The 21749-nt window shown below is 41.2% G+C and overlaps 1 protein-coding gene across 1 annotated transcript; it reads right to left on the bottom strand.

Annotated features, from left to right (window-relative positions):
• Window positions 1-1824: 1824 nt before the first annotated feature.
• Window positions 1825-21252, bottom strand: b4galnt1a (beta-1,4-N-acetyl-galactosaminyl transferase 1a). The gene is made up of 11 exons (XM_083975004.1): window positions 21167-21252; window positions 11092-11306; window positions 10807-10989; window positions 9219-9325; window positions 9083-9120; window positions 8792-8972; window positions 5153-5245; window positions 4867-5054; window positions 4552-4692; window positions 2484-2721; window positions 1825-2375 (listed from the first exon to the last, which is right to left on the bottom strand). The coding sequence occupies exons 2-11, from the start codon at window positions 11304-11306 to the stop codon at window positions 2164-2166; spliced, it is 1596 nt and encodes a 531-aa protein (XP_083831130.1). The 5' UTR covers window positions 21167-21252; the 3' UTR covers window positions 1825-2163.
• Between the last annotated feature and the right edge of the window lie 497 nt (window positions 21253-21749).

Raw genomic sequence — 21749 nt, 5'->3', positions numbered from 1 at the left:
CTACAGGCAGACCTACTAACACATGCACACGCACACGCACGCGCGCGCGCACACACACACACACACACACACACACACACACACACACACACACACACACACACACACACACACACACACACACACACACACACACACACACACACACACACACACACACACACACACACACAGGTTAGCAATCTTATGACAAAGCTTTGATTTGCTTATGAAAACGTCTTTACAGGTGAGGTAGCAAGAATGGGAAAACTGAACAGGCTAGACTGTGTACAGCATATAGGTAGAGGAGGTACAGTAACAGCATAACCTACTACAACAGAGAAAGAGATCATTTTCATTTGAGACTAATAGATAGATAGATAGATAGATAGATAGATAGATAGATAGATAGATAGATAGATAGATAGATAGATAGATAGATAGATAGATAGATAGATAGATAGATAGAAAGATAGATAGATGAAGTGACTACATTTAGTGACAAAGGTTAAAGTTAAGGTTTCCTTACCTGATGGTATATTTGTTTTACTGACCATTCCTGACAATATTTAATTGTTAGAGCGTATTGATGCTATCACTGCTATTATTACTATATTGTATCTACTGGTATTACTACTACTACTACTACTACCACTACTGATGATTTTAGGTACCTTACAGTAGGAGGAGACAGATGTTTGTAGCGGCCTATTGTAGTTTAGTCTTGTGTTTTGTCTCCATCTTGTGATAAAATGTTGAAATGACTTTCTGTTTTAATTATCTTGTTATTTTGAGATAATTGAGATAATGGGATAAAGAAGAAAATCTACGTTCCTTGGTGTGACTTGGTGTTGTTTTTTCCCAATTACTGAATAATCTGAAAATCTATGGGCCTCAAACAGTTATCAAAATGAAGCCACCCCAGAGTTTCAGAGGGAAAATGTGTTTGGTGGAACTACTAAAAACTCATAGACATGACAAGGAGCCCCAGCCGAGCCACATGCTTTGCAGACCATTTTTTATTTACATTTCTTGGCTTTCCCCTCACAGATGTAATGGAGTAGAAATGTAGACTTAAATACATGTGTTTAGTTGTAACTACCTCCAATACTTTAGCTTTAACTATACTTTGATGGCATTTTAGAAAGAAATGTACTCTTTACTTTAATCCTGCATTACACAATTCACATTAGAAATACAATTGTGAAGAGAAATCACTAGTCAGATTCAAAAAAATATTTCCAAACATCAATACAAGAATATACAATTTTCACACAATTATTTGGCAACAAGGGGATTCAATTTCACTTGTTAAGAGTCAGTGGCTGAAGCTTTACTGTAATGCTTCTCTAGAACTTTTCAGACTTTAACAACTGTACAGCAGTAGAGAGACACACCTTTTAGTTCACTTCCTTGTTACACCAAGTAAACAAACTCAGTACTATGTAAATAGGGTTAGGGTTAGGGTTATTCAAATACAAATGTTCCCTGATAAATTATTAAATCCATGGGTGTGGGAATAATACTTAATAATAAACCTTTCAGTTGTATAAGAGTTTGAGTTGTCAGTGCAGTTAAGTAATAAGTTTCACATCACACATGGAGGCTTATTCAAAGTGACAATAGCTGGATCAAGTTCAAGTGCCTTAAAAGTTTATCCGAGAATGTAAAATATATTTATACTATTGTATTTAGAAAAATATACTTCTATGATTTTAAATTGGTATGATGACTATTGTAGTAAATTACAACCTAAAAGAGTAATTTGCAACTACAGTAGTAGTAATGTGGTTGTAGTTTATACAGTAAGTATAAACATTCATGTTTATTGGATCCTTACTTATGGCTAAATACTATGTGTATATGTGTATATGTACAAGTTTGTATTTTTTAATTCTCCAACAAAGAATTGTGGGCAGCACGGTGATGCAGTGGTTGGCACTCTTGCCTCTCTGCAAGAAGGTTATGAGTTTGATACCCCAGGCATGGGGCCTTTCTTCTAGGTGCAGTTTGCCTTCTCTTCCAACATCTGGGTACTCCCACAGTCCAAAGACATGCTCACTAGGCTGTTTAACGTCAGTGTTTAGCCAGTGAACAAACTGTAGGAAGCAACATTATACATTCAATGACCTCCTGTCTTTTCTGTCATTAAGGCAGCAAACAAGACTTGTTGGAGCTCTGGTGTCACTGGCTGGTCATGCACTTGAACCTGTTTCTGAAGTAGAAGACCTCATCATGGAGGGTTTTATCAGCATCGGACGATGAGTAACGGAATTTCTTGTAGGCCTTCTGCTCATCTGTTTCACCCCAGGGCAGTTTGATCTTTGATGCGTGGTTTATAATGATGTCACTACAGGAGCCAATGTGGAGAGAGCCCAAAGCGTCGATGAAGAACTCTGCAGTCAAAGGACAATCAAGCTTTTACAGTCCTTTCTTTTCTTGGTATTTGTGAATTTTGTAATGGCTGTATACACAAAAAAAAGTTTGGGATGAGCGACACTTACCCAGATGAGCTTTCCGTGCCAGACGGGGGTTAAATCCCACCTCCTGCATCTTTTCTGTCCGCCCCATGAAGAAGTTGATGACACCATCAGCTACCACACAGTTAGGAAATCCCTCAATGACATGATGGTAGCCATTTCTGATGTGTAAACAGTCGCCCTCCTTTCCCCCTCCTTCCACTGAAATGGTGTGACGGTAAGTTGCAGAGTAACCTGTCACCTCTCTCACTGCACCGCCAACCTGAGGACAGAAATAATAAATATATACAAATATATGCAATATGAACAGTATATGATTTAAAAATATATATATCACTGAAAAAGTTTTCAACACTTCCTTTCTACAACATCCAAAACAGACAATTCTGCAAATACCAAAATACAGAAACTGTCCATTAAATGTGTTCACTCAAAAAGCTTCTCCCAGTTTGAAATCAGGCATGTTGCAGTTTTCTGATACAGTGATGCGTTTTTTTTTCTGTCCATATGCTTGTTTTTCTTCCAAGATACTTATAATCAGGAAAATCCATCATAAAAAGACAGTTATTATTATTTGTTTGTTGTCTTTTTGATATACTATAATTTTCTGATTTGTAGAGCCTGCAAGAAACACTGAATCTTAACACACTCCAGTGAAACTGTAGGCTACAGGCCAACAGTAACGTGAAGCAGGGAGGTTTTAATAACAAGTAAAGCAGGCAGCAGGCAGGTGTGGACAATAACAGAGAGAAATTAATTGATTTATAAAGATGCTTCAAGCCCATATTTCATATATCTTACCTAAAGATTCCTTTGGTTTAAAAGTTTGCTGTCCACAGAAATTTACTGAACTACTTTAGAAGCATGCCTCGATGATGACTGGAGAAATTAAGATCTAAAATGTTAAAATGTTGTTGCAGTTTTGCAGGCTACATGGAGTCTGTTAGAGCCATTTGTGGGTTATGTGTGTTTTGTTTATTTTTTGTTTATTGCCTGCAGTCCACAGTAGGTGGCGCTCTGTAGTACTGTGTGTGCAGGAAGTGTGAAATACAGCCACAGGTAATCACTCAGCAGGTGTGCTGTTGACGGGAAGAGCACACAGTTTTTCGACCGTCACCGTCGTCGTCTTTTGTCGCCTTTTGGTTTGTGTTGTGGCAAATATGTGAGCCTTTTGTGTTATTCGTATGCACAGTTCGGTAAGGGCGCGTATATGTCAAGAGCGCAAGTCTGAATAAATGTTGATGATTGCAAAGCAAAGACGTGTTGGATTCATTAGACCTGGAAGACGACGGACGCGTCAATTACTAAGTTCCGTACAGCAGCCCCTCAGTGACTTAGGTTCGTTTTGTTGTTTTATTTTAAGAACAAGTCACTACAGAGTCACTTCAGGAAAGAATAAAGGGCGTGAATAAAGTTACATGAGGCAAATTAAACAACATCAAAGGTGTAAGAAACATTTGTCAAAACTGGTCTGGGCAGATCTCTTTGTAGTGCAAAGACACACAGATGGAAGCAAAGACAAATTGACTCCCAACGCAAACAACTATTGTGTGTGCCAATGTCCGTCCAGTAAACATAAGATCAGAAAGTACACATTGCATTTGTAGTTGTTTGAAGAACCTTCTGGATCAAGTATTTCATCACGAGTCAATAATATATAACAATATAAGACGAACAAATGCCATGACATAAGACCAGACCAACGGAAGGGCTGCATTTGCACAGGAGTATTAGTTCTGTGTTTTAATTGAGGGGTACACAGGTCAGAAGACCTGAGAAACCTGCCTGACAGAATGATTGACACAAAACCTGTGGTGATTAATTTAATTAGTGCATTATATTTATTGTATTTTATTTTATTTTATTTTATTTTAATGTTTATTTAACAGGGGCAATACATACATCATTGCCACAAAAAAAGTGATGCATATAAGAAGTCTAGCTTCGGCTAATTTGCAGTCTTTGTCCCTGGTCAGGCTTTAGAATAGGATAAAACATACTGAATACAATAATGATACAAATACAGTGAATAGGTACCATGAATAAATAAACACATAATAAATACATGATACACACAGTCGCTGCATCTCACCAGGTCTAGTGTGGTCTTCTCCAGGATGTCCACCATCTTCTCCAACTTGGTGTTTGCAGTGAAGATGAAATCGTCATCTGCCCAGAGAACATACTTGGTGGTCACTTGAGACACTGCCAAGTTTCTTCCTGCAAACCAACCCTGTGCACAGTAAATGAACAGGGGTCAAAACACCTGGCACCCGCCCTGTTTTATAATTACAAGCAGTGTGAAAATGTATGGGATCTCACATGGCCTACAGATTTTTGTTTGTGTCCGTGTATGGGATGTGGGAGTGATACTTAATGGAGACATACAGTACTCTAACTTCTTTACCTTTCCAAATGGCATGATGTACTGTTCAACGTGAGGCCCAGTCACTGGCTGTGGGTGTTCATTATCATCCGCTATCACTATAGTGACTGTGGGATAGTACTTCCGTATGCTGTCGATGAGATCTTTGAGTTTGTCATAGCGTAGAAAGGTTTTGGTTGCGATGGTAACAAGAGCACTAATATTGTACTCTAAATGGAAACAAAAAGCACAGACAACAAATATAATTCTGGTCTGGTACTGGGACACTGTGATCAAATAGAACCGATAATGACTGCTGCTCACAAACCTTTTTGGTATCCAGAGTTGTAGAGGTTGGGGATGGTTGCATGCCCAACTTTAATGGTGAAAAAAGACTGGTGACCTTCAGTTGCAAATTCAACTGCAGGTGAAAATTATCATTATTATACACTCAAGTCTCAGATTACAGGGGTGGACATACAAAATGTGTGCTTCAGTTCATTGCGGCTGTAAATCATTTACTTCTGAATAACACAAGTTCCTCCCACACAAACGGAAATACGAATGCAATGTGGAACACTACCAAGAAAATAGCCCACAAACACTGACACCGTTCCGACTATGGCTAACACACAGGGCCGGTTTTAGCTACGGGCAATATGGGCGACCGCCCAGGGCGCAATCTTTGTGAGGGCGCACGAGTGCTCTCCAAAAAAAAAAAAAAAAAAAAAAAAAAAAGACAAAACAAAACTCGCCGTCAAGTTAGTGGAGTGGTTGCTGGGGCGCCCCTATGTCACGTCAACTTGCTGCTGAGAGTCATAGGCATAGGCTACTACAGGTTGTGTGTGTGTCAGGAGAGGCGAGGGGGGAGGGGGGCGGGGGGGATCAACTTGCGACTGCTGAGGTCTCACGTCGGATGCTCCGCCGGCCCAGAGAGCTCTCATGCGGGGAAAGAAAGGAGGGTTAAGCACTAAACTCCTCGCCCTGAAGTTGGCTTCATTTTGGTAATTGGGATGCCCAGCAATATTCCTCTTCTTCCTCTTCAGTGTCCGGTCTCTGGTAAACAACATGAATGAACTGCGACAGGATCATGTGTTAAAAGGATCCTGGACTGTCATGATGTTTCTAATGAGCTGGTTTAACAGCAACGTCACGTTGTTTCCAAAACCACACCGACTTCAGCAGAGAAGTGAGTTTAAGCACATTTTTAGTTTAGCCTACATACATTTTAAATTGTGTATTTTTTAGAGGTTCAGAGGCTGTAGTCAAGCTGCTCAGTTTTAATATAGCCTAAGCCTATAATTTATTGATGATTTAATTTAAAGGAACCACGGTAGCCTATAAGATCATGTGTAAGATCATATTCAGTGTTAAAGGCGCTCAGGCAGGTGATTTTGAAATACGCTAAAAGTAATCCAGAAAGTACTATTAGTATTACTTTACTTGAGTAATCAAAATGCATTACAGATTACAGATTTTGGGACATGTAATCAGTAATCTGTAGGGGAATACATTTTAAAAGAAACCCCCCCAACACTGATTATAATATATTCTTGTGTTTGTTCGTTGGTGGGGTGTTTTTTTTTTTTTGGGGGGGGGGCACCAAGGGATGGTTTCGCCCAGGGCGTAAAACTAGCCAGGACCGCCTCTGCTAACACAAAGCAAAGAGGGGGGTGTTTGCATTGTTACATCATTTACAGTTTGCACACTGGCCCTGATTCTGTTGATTTGTTGGTGGATGGATGATAATAATAGCACCTGTGAATATAAACAATCATAAGCCGTGTTTCCGCTGCAGGAGTTCCCGGTAAAGGGAGGGGTAGGAACTTCTAGAACTTCTACAGGAACCGTTTTTTTTTTGTTTTTTTTTAACTTTTCACGCCGTTGTTTTGCGGCGTGATGGATCCCCAGTGTGTCGAGGTGCGCTGATATTTTCATTTCGCCGCGATGACTCAAACCCCCTCTGAATCTCCTCGGTGCCGTAGACTGCAAGCAATGTCTGCACCTCATCGTCAGTCCATTTGTGTACATCTTCCTGCTGTTTTCTTGTTGTTTACAGCGGTGTCTGCTAGGCTAATGCTCCCCTTCTGCTCCCCCTTTTAAAAATGCCGGTTGTTTTGGTGCTTTCTGGTGGCGTCAGAGCCTGCTCTAGCTTTAGCCAATCAGTGCCGGGTTACGGTAACCTCGAGCCCCACCCAGGAACTTTTCAGGGCCGAACGGAGTACCTAGCCTACCCTGGAGTAGGTAGGCGTTGGCCCCCGTAAAAGTTCCTGTAAATGGCCCTGTGGGGGAGGTTCCTGTGGAAACACGCACCAACGGGGCTGGCCCCATAAAGTTACCCCGAAGTTCCTGCAATGGAAACGCGCCTATACATGTCCATGTTGTTGTGTGATGACTGCAGGTATACAGTAAAATATAAAAAATATAAACATCTAGTTCTGGGCAACAAACACAATATCAGTGCTGAGATGTATGCAGATTCTTTGTTTACATCTACTTTTAATATCTATTGAATCTGTTATAGATGTGATGCAAAGTGAAAAAAAAATACTGTAATGTTACCAAACATAATGGAAATGTGAGAAAGCTGAGCATTCAAACAATACTTCCAGGGGTGACAAACCAAACTTCAACCTCCTCTCCTGTCCTCCTCTCACAGGTTCTCCTTTCCTATCTTCCATGTTCTTCAACATGTACCCAGTTTCTTATCTGCAATGAAGCTGTGGCTGTTCACAGTGAAAGTGGCCTTGGACTCTCTCCTCGATATACAGAGGATGGAAAGCGCAACCTTGAATAACTGACAGAAGTAACACAGTAGCAGAATCCTGATGTGATGCCTCACAGTTCAGGAGAAGGTTACGTGTGCCTCCCTGAAAGCATTTGTCTTCACATGCAAACAACACTGATATCAGTGAAAGATCTGAAGAAAACTTGACAGCACAGACACCGACAGTACAGATGCAGCCCAGATGTGCGTCTACATTAGTCAGAAAGAGGGAAGAGCTATGATCTTTTTTTTCCATGAGAGGGGCACACCACAGGGGACATTATAGGCCATTTAGTAAACTAGAGTTAGTTATCCTAATCATAATAGGTGGGGCTCCCCCTATGGAAGGAAAGCACATCTGGTCAGCACACCTGAGAGATCAACCCTCAAATGCATGGACAGAGTGTCAGAGTGAGCTAGGCTCAGTGGTAAGCTCTAGAAAATCATAGATATAGTAATGTATGACATCACTTTTGTCTGGGGTGTCTCATGCACCTGAAATACTTCATCCTTTCTGACAACTTGTGGCTTCATAATGATGTGCGCTGGTCAAGTAAAACAAAGCTCTTGTATGTGCAGTGTACTACTGATGGCATCAAGGGATTTCTTAGATTGAGCCAGATTTGGGCAGCAGCTGACCACCATGCTGTTCTGGAAGACAAAAAACTCATGTCTACTACCTTAAACAGCTTAACCTGCAGCTAGGGGAGATGCGAAACATAAAAGAAACATAGTTAAAAAGCTGGAGTCACTAATGAGAAAGCTATAGACACATGAATCAGCAGGCTCCTATACAGAAGGACAAGTGACAGAGTTGTTGGTGGACTCCAGTAACTGTGAGTAGACATCCCCTCCACTATCCTAGAGTGATGGTAAGCGGCTACTCCCTCTGTCAACAGGACATGACTATTTGTCTTCATGGACTGTTGGTTTCAATTACGTGCTCCCACTGCACTGACAGTGACAACAGTGACACCTCTCTTACTGTACCATGCAGCTAAAAGTTTCACTGTGCAGCAGAGGATAATGACATGAGCAAAACCTCATGTCATAAAGACAAAAATAACCTTGTATTTATACAGTATCTTTTACTGTATACATTCCTCGCCTTATGTGCACCACTTCCCTGTATGAGGGTGAATAGCAATGTGTCATTCTACTTTTAGATTCAAGACAGTATCATCTGTATCTGTATCATACCTGTATCTGCTGTCTTTGGGTGGAAAACAGTGTTTCTATAGGTGACAAACTGCAGCTGCCTGTTCAGTGCAGAGAGAACTGGACTCGACAATATCATGTGCTTCTCTCCTTCTCCTTTCAGGTAGACATTGGCTACTGTAGCAGCAACATCCAAAGTCCCAAGTTTTGCTGTCAATGAAACCTGGTACATTTTGGGGGTGGGGGGGAGATAAAAAGGATGAATTTACTTTACTCCGCTGTAAAAAATAGCATGTCAACCCCAGTGAAAAAACAAAGATAAAAACAAATTACCTCATGATTTGGTTTTTTTTCTTCTTCAAGACCCAAACCTATGGAAATAGAGGAATTATTATCTGGGCTGGTGTTGATGGTAGGTGAAAAGGTATCATTTAAGAGAAATGTTTTAATATAATAAAAATGCTTTTACCTGGGATTATGATTGTTTTGAGGGGTCGAACCGCTATGCCTTGGGTAGGATATTGAAGAGGGTTGTTGGCTTTGGCTACAATAAGCACATCTGCAGGACTGAAGGACCTTTACACACAGAACATATTGGATATGATACAGCTGCATTATTTCATCACTGTGTAATCAAAACCATTGGCCTAATATTAATTGAGAAATAAAGCCAGTGGCAGGGCCAAGCCTCAACCACACCTCTAATTCAAGGATTAAAGCAAAAAAAAAAAAAAACAGTCTCCCCGGTAAGAGTCATGTGCAACGACCATTCGACCAAAGGGATATCCCTGTGGCCAAGTAGCCAGGGCGCATGATCAATTGGAGGCATAGAGATTCCCAGTTCCAGACGCACTGAAGCATCACCCATAATACTCCCACCACTTTGTTTCACTGTGGGGAAGTTGTTCTTTGGGTTACTCGCCTCTCCCTTACTACTACAATCAATAGAGCTCTGCACAGGAATAGACTGCAAAGTTGCAGACCAAGAAAAACTCCACTTCTGAAGAAGAGACACCTACAAGCCAGACTGACGTATGCTAGGGACAACCTGGAGAAATATAATCCACGCTGGAAGCATGTCCTTTGGTCAGATGAGATCTTTGGACATAGACACATTGCTTATGTTTGGAGAAAAAAAGGGAGAAGCAAATAACCCAAAGAACACCGTACCCACAGTGACACATGGTGGTGACTGGTGAGAGTATTATGCTGTGGTGATGCTTCAGTGCGTCTGGAACTGGGAATCTCGTCCAGGTGGAAGGAGTCATGAGGAAAGAAGAATGTGAAGATTTCGAAAGAAAAGCTTAAGCAGTAAGCAGTTAGCTGGGTCTGGGTTGTTGCTATCTCTTTAATCATAATAATAAACAAAAACATACGTCTCTCCTAGTGAGACTCCTCCTCTCCTAGTTATCCAGCAAAAAGGATACACAACTGTCTATTTGTATCAGGGGGGGTAATAATTTTGACCCTGGTAGTTTTTCGTTTTGTGAAATAATTTCATTTCTGTGTACAAAGTAAATTAATGCAAGTATCCAAAATACAACTATGATGTTTGAAAACTAAAAAAACTCTTTGCTTAAAAAAAAAAAAAAAAAAATCTTTTGTTTAACCACTTGGGAAATATTTACAAAAAAGTGAAATTTTCATAGGGGGGGCTAATAACTTTGTCCTCAACTGTATATGTATGGCAAAAATAATACAAGCAGCAGACAACACAAACTTATTACTATGACTTGCTTGATAAGATGCTAAAAACAAAGCAAACTGTATACACTGCATCCTCTTGATAACAGGAAGCTTTGCAAATAACCCTCTGTGATTTAGCTACAGGCCACCAGGGGTGCAGACAATCATGAATAAAGCAGGTGTATATTGGAGTTAAGGAAACAGATGGGAACAAAACCATAGTGTACTGAAATGATAGGTCAGCGGTAGGTTAGCTGTAGCATCACAGAATGACTCAATCTTGCGAAACAAGTAATGCGTCATTTAGGCCTAAACCTTGTAGTTCCTTGTGTCATACGGACTTTTTGCTGACATAGCTGACATTACTTCACCTCCTCTGAAAGCTGCTGTATTCCTCAGCTCTGTGATTCATCACACCATCAGGGTCAGGATGGGACTCCAAAAATGCAATTTGCAGACTGTGGGCCCACACACTTGGGTTGAGCAGATTGGAAAATGGTAGCTTAAAAGTCTTCTCATCAGCCAGACATACACATGAGTTGTAAGCCAACTGACTGTGTCAGGAAAACAAAAAAGGCAGTGAATTGATGAGGATGAAAATGTGAATTCAGAGCAGAACAATGACAAAATCACAGTAATGTTGCGAAAATACACACCGTGCCACATCCTCTTTTATATGGTAGGGTATGTCGTTATAGGTGCTGATGACTTCTCTGATTTTCCCATCGAGGAGTTTCCTTATTGTACTTCCCTGTCTTGGCCGAATGTCAACTGTTAAGTTGGATCCAGGGCGCTGAGCAAGAAAGGCAAACAGGCAAGTAACACTGATGATAACCAGCCCAAGAAGACAGGCCTTAGATTGGATGCGCATCTAGAATGAAGAGGAATACAAATGTTACAAAATGTAGGTCTCACTGGAAAAAGCAAACAATACACTGATACATTCATGTGAGAACATTGGCCCTATCTTTTAGACAGGAATAACAAGATTTTTCACTCTGCACACGTGATTTTATCTAGCCAGGCTAGCGCCGCCTACTGGTTCCGGCAAATTTAATTTGCCTCAACCATGTAGTCAGGAAACTAGCAATGCGTTTCGGTTTGCTCCGTCCGCCAGAGCGGACGGACCAATCAGCGAACAGACGGGTAAGTGAAGGCGATGACGTTGAACTCAAGCGCTCAAGATTAACCTATGAGCTTAACCGGTGTATAGCACACGTGACCACCAAGCAGCAGCGATTAGTTGAAGCAAATGTAAGCAACCGCCTCCCGGAAGCAAACGAATCCCTATGGCTCGTGTTCAGACGCTATATGAAATGTAATGAAATAAGCGGCTGATGCATCAGGCTAGATTTTATCTACCATTGTAGACAAACTTGTCGTATTGCCTTTCAACAGCAGAGAGACTTAGAGAAATTGAAATGTGAGTCTAAATCTGACTGACACAGGATGCAGCTCATAACATCTGTGTCAAGTCAGTCACGCACACACACACTGACACATATCCTCAGACCACAGACTGTAAAAAGAATGGACGTAGCGTCCGTGACGTCACCCATTGGTTTAGAGGAGTCTGTTTTGTGCCGCTACTACGGGGGTTTGAACCGCGGCATGTTGGATTCTACTTTCCATATTTGGAGCGGTGCGGCCGTTGGCCGGCCGAGAGCCCGCCCACTGGCCTCGTAACAGCGGTCGCCGGACCTGTCACTCAACGGTTCTGCGCCCTAATTGGCCAGAACTTTAAACCTAATAATAGTAAAACGGTAGAGTTTTAAAAAAATTCACCCCCCTCAGAGTGTGTGCGGGGGTAGAAACTATCGATTGAGACCAAAAAAATAAAATGTACCAGGCTGTAAATATGTTTTTTTAAGCTGTAAAATCGGCTATTTTAACATGGGGCTCAATTGGAGTTGCTCCCTTCTGGAGCCAGCCCCCAGCGACAGCCGGGGGGATTGCAGCTTTTTGAATGCGGAAGTGAGCTTCACTTCTCAGACCGACAACTGCCCCCTTGCCTTAGACCCAGTCCTTGAAGCTATTCTCAAATCAGATCGTGCCACATTTACACTCTTTAAACACCTTTCATACAGTTCTCAAGTCAGACTTTGTATGTAGCCTACTTCTTTATCTCCTTTTCTATCCATCCAGTTTAACTGTTCAAAGTGCTTACTGTAATATGAGCTGCTTTTGGAACCATTTATTTTAGCATGGCTTCAGACTCCTTCATCGGGTTTGACAGTAGCCTAAGTTGCTGGTAAATTTGTTTTTTAGCTATTCAATTTTCAAAATACACCAGATTTTGTTTGTGTGTTCCACACTGTCTTAAACTATTCAGGCACTTCTCAAATATTTAAAGTCCCCCTCCCCCCCGCGACCCTTTTCGGTCATTTTAAAACCAGCTCATTAGCAATGCACATTAGCAATGCACCTCTGGAGGGTGGGCGGAGACTGCGCTGCTCTGCACCCGCCCAGCCACCTCCTCGCACCCCACCCCCCGGTTGCTGACAGCTGGACATTGTACAATTACAGATTCAGCACGTTTAGCGTAAAACTCCACACTGGGATTCAATCCCAGACTGGAACATAGTCCTTGTTCACGGTGCAAGCTGCTCTACCAGGTGAGCTATACCTGTTTTACAGGCTTTCACCTCTGAGCCAGATGCAGAGCGGGGCGGGAGCTTGTAGCACTAGTGCCCTCCCCTGGAGCTGTGACACGTCAGCTCCAGTCTCCCTGAAACTGCCAGTTTGCGTCTGCCATTGGTTCACAGCAATTTGAAGGCAGAAAAACTCAGAAATGCAATTTTGCACTTCCTTTTCTGCTGATATGTCCTCTAACACAAGAAAAATGCCACAGGAACATGTGAAAAGCACGAAAAACAAGATTTTCATGGGAGTGGGTCTTTAACACCATTAAACCTGCTCCTTACAAGTTCAATCTAATTGTTGCTCCTGGCTTAGTTGTGAGGTTTCAACAATGATCTGCTGCTAATCTGCCTGCCTATTTCTGTCTCTCTGTGTCTTTCTGTCTGTGCATCTATCGATCTACAGTATTTCTTACAATGTTCTACTGCTGTCAGTTTCCAATATATTTGAGTAGACTTTAACTTTTTCCCACTGTATTACAGCAGACTTCAACTGTCCAAGTCAAATGCGCATGTGCACATTTACTTTATCTATTCACACACACACACACACGCACGCACACACACACACACACACACACACACACACACGCACGCACGCACGCACGCACACACACACACACACGCCTGTGCTACGCAGTAAAATCTAAGCAGTTAAAGTCACCATGGCAACCTCTGAGGGCTGGCTGGCACACAGGTGTTGTAAATCTGATCATAGGGACATGTTTTATTTGTGGTGGTTATCAACTTCTTTACTGTCAAAGTCCAATGCATGCGCACAGACACACACAGACAGTCAGACTCGCGCATACTGTACACAGGTTTACAGTTAATGATTTAATACCTTTGAGGGGAATTTAACAATCTAACAATTAATTTATCTTACACACTTTTTAAAAATGTGGGTGAGTTTGTATGGTTCTTGGCAGACCGCTGAACAGAATTGCCCTCTGGGATTAATAAAGTTGATCAAATTACATCAAATCAAATCAAACACACACACATCCATGCGCACTCCCTTACCACACACGCACACACAGGTGACTGACTGTGGTTAGAGCTCCTCCATATCCGTGCTCAGTGAAAGATGATCGTGTGTCTGTCTGATCAGCTGTCTTGACCTTAAGGTTGTGGGTTTGATTCCCATGTTGACAAAGATGCAACTCCTGGGAGTAGCCCCTGTGGCCCTATCAAAATTTCCTAGAGCGTTAACAATACAGTACAGTTAACTTCACAGTATGATTTCTATTGAAATAAATATCTTTTCTTATTCACCTTCCCCTGCGTGTTTCCTATTTTGTTGTGGTCTTAGAGCCAGGCTATAACACAAGTCAAGGTTATTGGTAGTTTAATGTATAGACCAGTTAATAAACAACTGATCATGTGTCAGGTTTGGCATAAATGTTTATTACTCACTTTTAAAGGAACAAAGAGCACGATGGGCAAACACATGAATGAACAACAGACGATTTCGACAAAGGGAGGTGTTCTACCTTTGTCGAAATCGTCTGTTGTTGAGGTTAAGTAGACAGGAAACGAGACACAGGTGGCACAGGTGGCGCACTTGAAAAAAACGTGGTAGGAGCGCACACCAGAATTGAAGAGGAGCTGACAGTGAAGGAAGAAAAAAGCAGTCGCTCAACTCATAGCCTTGATGTAGAAAATATATATATAATTTATTAAAAAAGGACCGATGTTCGACCTCACATAGGTCTTCCTCAGGGTGTGCAAACAAACACAGGCGAGACACATGAGGTAATCACTGACACAAAATGAAACAGAAAATCAAAAGGGAACGAAAAACACAGACCATGACAGTATGATGACGAGACAGTGCTTTTGGGTAAGATGTTAGGATAGGCAGTAGTTGCTAGAGACAGTAGCAGTTGCTGGAGACGGTAGCATCGGCACTGGCTACTACCTGGAACTCGCAAGATTGGAGCCGGGGTCAGTTGAACGGGGCAGTGCTGTTTGGGTCGTATAGGAGCAGTGTAAACTGGCACTAGTAGGGGTGACACCGCGACGCCAGAGCTCACTGCCTAGCCTCTTGGAGGTGTAGTGGGACTAAGAAGACGAGACACCGACGACTCCCTGATGACCCCCAGTCATCTGGTAGGCAGAGTGACAGTTTAGGGCCCTATAGGTCCTGCAGTTTCTTGCACTTGGCTCAACTCTGTTGAAGACGCAGCGTCAGAATGTCACGATTGTCTTGCCAATCACCCACATGAGGTGTGTGGCTGTGATAGACCTTACCCTATGAAGACATTCAAGAACTGATAATTGGAACTACCGTTATTATAACATTTAAAAAGTCTGATCTTAAGCCTTTGAGTATTTCAATAAAATAAACTGAATTAAAATGAATAGTTATGTTTCCACAATTGAAGAAGGCCTCTCAGGTTCAGGTTGTGTTGATGTGGAGTTGTGTGAGGTTGTCATGGATATACATTATACCTATGTTAGATTCTGATCAAGGTTTTCACAGTAAGGAGACCTGACAGAAAAGCAGATGTGTTGGATCATCTGCATTCATTCCGTGTTGGTGCTCTGTGTTTCTGCGTTGATGCCCTACAGTACGTTAATCCTCAGTGTTCCTGGTTCTTTAACCCGCCTGCTTCTGTGTTCTCCCAGTGAGTTCCTTCATTTCATTTAATAAATATTTTTTTGTTTCTCCACCATTCCTGTCTGAGCTTGCATTTGGGTCCACACCTTGTTGTTATATTGAGAAACGTTTTAACATTTGGAGGTCATTTTTGTATGCAGTGTCATGCTTCCAAATGAAAGTGATATCAGGTTGAAGGGAACTGAAAGTCAAAATCATTTGAACTGTTAATAATGTTGTTAATTAGCATCATTACAAAATATTTGTGACTGTGAATTTGTTGTTTTCCTATTCATGGTCAGTATACTGTAGATGCGGTGCTACTAATTAACACATGGCCCAATGTGTGAGGACCATTTTTTAAATGTCTTTTATGCCTTTATTTCAACAGGACAGCTGAAAAGACAGGAAATGGGACAAGAGAGGGGGGGAATAACACAAAGCAAAGGGCCATTGGGTGGAATCGAGCCTGGGGCCACTGCAGAGAGGACTAAAGCCTCTGTATATGGGGCGCCTATACTCTACCGAATGAGCTATACGGCGCCCCCATGAAGACATTCTTTGAGCTAAATGTTTTGTCTTGTCAGTATCCTCTCCGTCAACTTGCTATGCCACAGTTTATGGCTGTTTCACATGGCCGGATAAGTAACCGTTCTGCAGTGAGTCCTTCCTCCACCACTGCCATAATATTCAGATTCGGTTGATTAAATTTAACAGTCATCCTGAGGCTTTAAAAGGTCATACACAAAAAAGTCTGTATTATCTTGTCCATACCATTTATATCAATGAGCCCTTTAAAAACACTCCACACAACTATCATTTGAATCAACACCTGCTAAAATAACTATACCTAATAAGGGGTTTATTGTATCTAATCCGTACCCTTCGTAATCCGTGTATCATTAGTTCTTTTGTTTTTCCGTTTCAAAACAAAATCAGAAAAATTGAAAAATGGGTCTGTTTTTCTGTTTATTTGTTTTTGAAACTAAAATGGAAAACAAAAAAACCACAAGGATTGGATTTGGATTGTACATAGATTGTATCCGCATTACAGCTAGCTACTTCCAACTATCATGTTCAAAATGGAGTTTGTTTTGTGTGTAGCAGCTACTTCCTGTTGAGCTTACCACTTCTGTCAGTTCAAGAATTGCAGACTTGTGGTACAATAAAGAAAGATGACCCAGTTTCACCTAGGCTTGTGATGTTCAAAGTGAAGCCTTTCTATATGATCTATTCTATACAACCTGCTTTCTCCAATTCTCCAATCAGTGCACTATTACAGTGTTTCTCAATTGCTAAAACACTAAACGCTGTTGTCTGAACCAAATGCTCAGTGCCTTGAACCCATTTATTGAATTGCTCACCTACAGTATTGGGCAGAACCGATAAAACACATTTTTCACTGTGATGCACTTGCGTTGCATAATGGTAAACTAAAAATTTGTTTTTCATTTTGATTGACTCGGGGTCTGATCTGACAATGATGTTTGGTTTTGAGCACTGTTTGAACTGTTTTGAGGCAATAGTTTGGTTTTGCAGGCAGAGTCAGTGGTTTTGTGAATGTAGTTTAGAGAAACGGATGGAAGGTTTCAAGAAATGTGTCTTAGCAATTGAGAAAAACTGTAATACTCTGGATTTGACACTATCTAGTGCAACTGAGTCATCCGATCTGACTGTCTCGCTTCTTAGTTTTGTATTTTCTGATCACCTTTATATAGAATTTGAATCATCACTAGCTTGATCTCACTTGCGCATCAATTTAATCGCACTGAAATTTAACACCGCTCTGGTCTTTTGATCTCAGTTGCTTCTATTATCTTCAAAATGAGATGGTTAGAAGTGTTGATGGTGGTTTATGGAGGAAACACTAATTACTGTAAAGCAGAAGTAAGCGATCCGGTCGTTTTGGCTAACTTCTTGTCAGCCGATGGAGTTAGCAGTCCCCGCCCTCGTCCCTACGTCACCACATTCACGTGCATCCCTCGGCTGCACACACAGAGAGGACCGCCCCTTTATGCCGTTCTCTCTCCTCATTGGATAAAGGTTGTAGGATACAAGGACAGTTTTCTCCTCGGCTTACAGCAGAGCAGAGTGACTGACAGACCCGTGTTTTAGACCAAACACTCTATGTAAGTGATTGCTGTCGGAAGATATAACTATATTTAAGACTTATATTAACACAAACATTCTGCTTACTTCTGCTTTCATATAGATCTAGAGGAGTTTTGAGCGGAGTGATATATTTGTGTTAATATAAGTCTTAAATAGTTATATCTTCCGACAGCAATCACTTACATAGAGTGTTTGGACTGAAACACGGGTCTGTCAGTCACTCTGCTCTGCTCTGAGCCGAGGAGAAAACATTTATCGTATCCTACAGTTTTTATCCAATGAGGAGAGAGAACGGCATGCAGGGCTGTGTGTGCAGCCAAGGAACGCCGTGAATGTGGCGACGTAGGGACGAGGACTGTTATGGTGCGTTCAAGGAAACTCGTATTTTTCTGACCGTGAAGTCGTACCAGTTCGATCTGGTACGAGTTCACCGGGCGGAAGTTACGAGTGGCCGTTATAGTGACTTTCACCGATAAAACAGGTCTGAAAAACACGAGTGGGTTGCCTGAAACGCTACACAAAGTCGTAAGTTGTGACTTGAAGCTGTAATTTACGATTTCAAAAGCCTGCCTGGAACGCAGCATTAGCGAAAACGACCGGACCACTTACTTCTGCTTTAATTCACAAAACCTCTTATTCTTTTTGAAAAACCAAACACCATCACCTCAAATTAGTATTACAACTGCGCTCAAAACTGAATAGTATTTTCAGATCTTGCACTAAGCGGTCAAAATAAAAACACTGCTGATCAGTAATTGCACACGAAACCAAAAAATGCATGCATTTTGCATCTCCAAAAGTAAAGAAAAACAAAGATTTCACAACTCTGTGAATTTAGCATTTACTTGGCATTCATCAAACAAACTATAGTAATAGGTAGCCTACTGTGAAAAAAACAGCCTGCAATGCAATGTAAAGAATAGAAAAATTTAAGACTGTACACAATCGATCATGCAGTCATTGAGCTTCATCTCGTCTTTGGGCTGGGTGCCACAGCACTTCATCAACATCACATGCCACATTTGCCTTATTTACACTTCAAGTAGTGTAATGGCACTGTTGTGACGGACCATCACAACTAAAATGGCCTCCTGTGGGATGTATACATAGCTGTCCTGTCCTCCCACCCCCATATGGCCGTCTTACAATTCCACAAAAAGTGAATGTGCAAATATCTGTAACGTAATGTTTGGAAATATATCTTAAATCATTGTCTAAGCTGGTGATGTTTTCTAAATCCGCCAACTATGGGACCCTCTGCCAGCTACACTAAATGAACGCTCCTTCAAACCTGTCTGATCTGCTTGAACCTTGTAGGCTACCACATCCTGCGCTCTGTCCCTAGAGTTTATGGCCCTGGACTCCTCTGCTCTGGAGCAACCCCTAGGTTGACATCTGACTTGCCCCTGATACCCAACAGCTGGGCAGTCAGTGTCAACAACAGGTTGTCCTGCTGATAGGATCACTGTAAACACTGTCAACATTACATCATTATAAACCTTTATTTTTTCCCCCTCCTTCCCTAATCCTTCCTTCCTATCTACCTCCTCGCATGTCCAACTGCAGTTATTTTAAATATAAATATTACTCTCTCTCTTCCAACCAAGTGGGTCGAGGCACATGGTTATACTGTGCTTGAGGTTTCTGCTTCTTAAAAGGAAAATTTCCCTTGCCACCATTGCCTAGTAGATGCTTTCTCAAATACACAATAGAGAAGAACACCACAATAAGAAACAAGAACAGATGTGCAAAAACATTAGCTCATGATGAGCTGCGCATATTAGCAATCATACATTCAGCTGTACATTCATCCTTTAATAAAACTGGATAAACACACACACTCCCTTTTACTCTATAATTTGTGGTCTCTAGATTGCATGCAATAATTGTTAACCAACAAGTCTAGCAAGACTGCTAACAGCACAAGAGTCAGGCCAAGAGTCACATAAGCTTCCCTTGTAAATTAGGAAGTTTAGTTAGTTAGTTTCATAATAATTTCATAAGTAGTTACATGTACAGGCACCGGTGTCCCTCTCAGCCCTGATCTGTTCTTGGATCACTTGGTTTTTCTGACCTGGGCTTACTGGTTGTCCCTTGTTCTAAAAACTTAAAATACAACATGATAGAGCATTTTTCACAGTATCTATTCAAAAAAACCTGTTCTGACCTTCTCTCTCCCTGTGTAGTTTATGAACTTTAGTGTGATCTTTCTGTTGCTTATATCTTACCGTATCTATTATGCTGTTACAACATCCTTTCATACTTTTGTGAGCCAGTTTGTGACTTTGCTCTGTGAAAGGTGCAATCAGGTGTTGTTAGAGTATTCATTCAAAATTATCCAGTCTATAAGAAACATAGGAAAACTCAGATGTATTGTATCATAACTGACAGAGCCACAGATTATAATCTTTGCTTTACTTCCATCCACTGTTCAATAATGACACTCATTCTAATTTGTGGTCTCTAGACTGCATGCAAGGATTGTTAACCAACAAGTCTAGCAAGACTGCTGACAGCACATAGGCCAAGAGTCACATACTGTAAGCTTCCCATGTAAATTAGGAAGTTTAGTTAGTTAGTTTCATAATTACGTAAACCGTACATGTACATGTAGAGGCACCAGTGTCCCTCTCTTCCCTGATCTGTTCTTGGATCACTTGGTTTTTCTGACCTGGGCTTACTGGTTGTCCTTTGCTCTGAAAACCTGTTCCGACCTTCTCTCTCCCTGTGAACTTTATAGTGTGATCTTTCTGTTGCTTATCTTACCATATATTTATGCTGCTACAACGTCCTTTCATACTTTTGTGAGCCAGTTTGTGACTTTGCTCTGTGAAAGGTGCAACTAGGTGCTGTAAGAGTATTTAACATCTCAAAAGCAGGGAGAATTAGATATTCAAAGGTCATTTTCCAACTGATTCTTCTTTCAGTGCGCTCATGTCTGTTCTGTTCATTACAACTGAGGATTTTTGTAGGATGCAGCCTTGTACCACTTTGCTCAACAAGAGATATAGTGTGTCAAGACAAATGCATGTTGAAACACAAAATAGAAACAAAAACAAAAGATGGTAAATGATATGTACACTCAGATATCTCGGCTAACTTCCTGAAAGCCTGTGAATCAATTTAATGCATCCATTAAGTCCTTATTGAAATGTCGCGTGTTACAGTTGAAAGCTGTAAATAGTATGAAGACGCCACTCAATTTGTTCTAAAATAGCAGATGTTAAGCCAGAAAAAAAAATCGCACGTTTACAATACTACTTCAAATTATTCCCTTCTCGGATATTTTAAAGCAAACGACAAATCGTTCAGTTTCATAAAGATATCAGACAAAAAACAAAAAAACAAAACAGGAGATAAAGAAATTAATATCCTTACTGCTGTCGCGTCCGTGGATGAAGCAGTCTCTGTGTGGTTCTTTCATCCCCATAGGAACACAACTTTGTGTGACAGTTGAATTTGCACGGCGTGTTCACTGGCAGATCCCTCCGATAGCCAGAGCAGAGGCGACGGCCACTCCTCTGCTTGGGCGTCACTAGAGCGAACTGTTTTCTAGAGTCAGAAAACACAACTATGGATGGACTATAATTTTCCAGGTGAAAAAACTTGGACTTGGCCAAACGACATCTTCCAGCACGATTCTGAAATATATGGAGAATATGCATGTTTGTTTATGTGTCTAGGACTAGGGTGAATTCGCCTAATGTGGGACATTTTTTGCAATTTAGACTTCTGGTGTATTTTGCGATATGAAGCAAACACTTTCAATCTACATCCTGTACCATTCTGAAATCCTTAGGTTGTGATCTAATGGAATCCAAAGAGAAAATTCTGATATCACACTCCTAAAAGAAATACCATACATATTTCAACTCTGATTGCAAAGTTTTTTGCGGCAATTTCCGTTCCCTAATGTGGGACAGTCATGCTCCTAATGTGGGACACTAAAAAGTCTGTTTAA

This window comes from Trachurus trachurus, assembly GCF_905171665.1.
Source record: "Trachurus trachurus genome assembly, chromosome: 7".
Lineage (NCBI taxonomy): Eukaryota > Metazoa > Chordata > Actinopteri > Carangiformes > Carangidae > Trachurus > Trachurus trachurus.
This window is presented reverse-complemented; position numbering and strand designations above follow the sequence as displayed.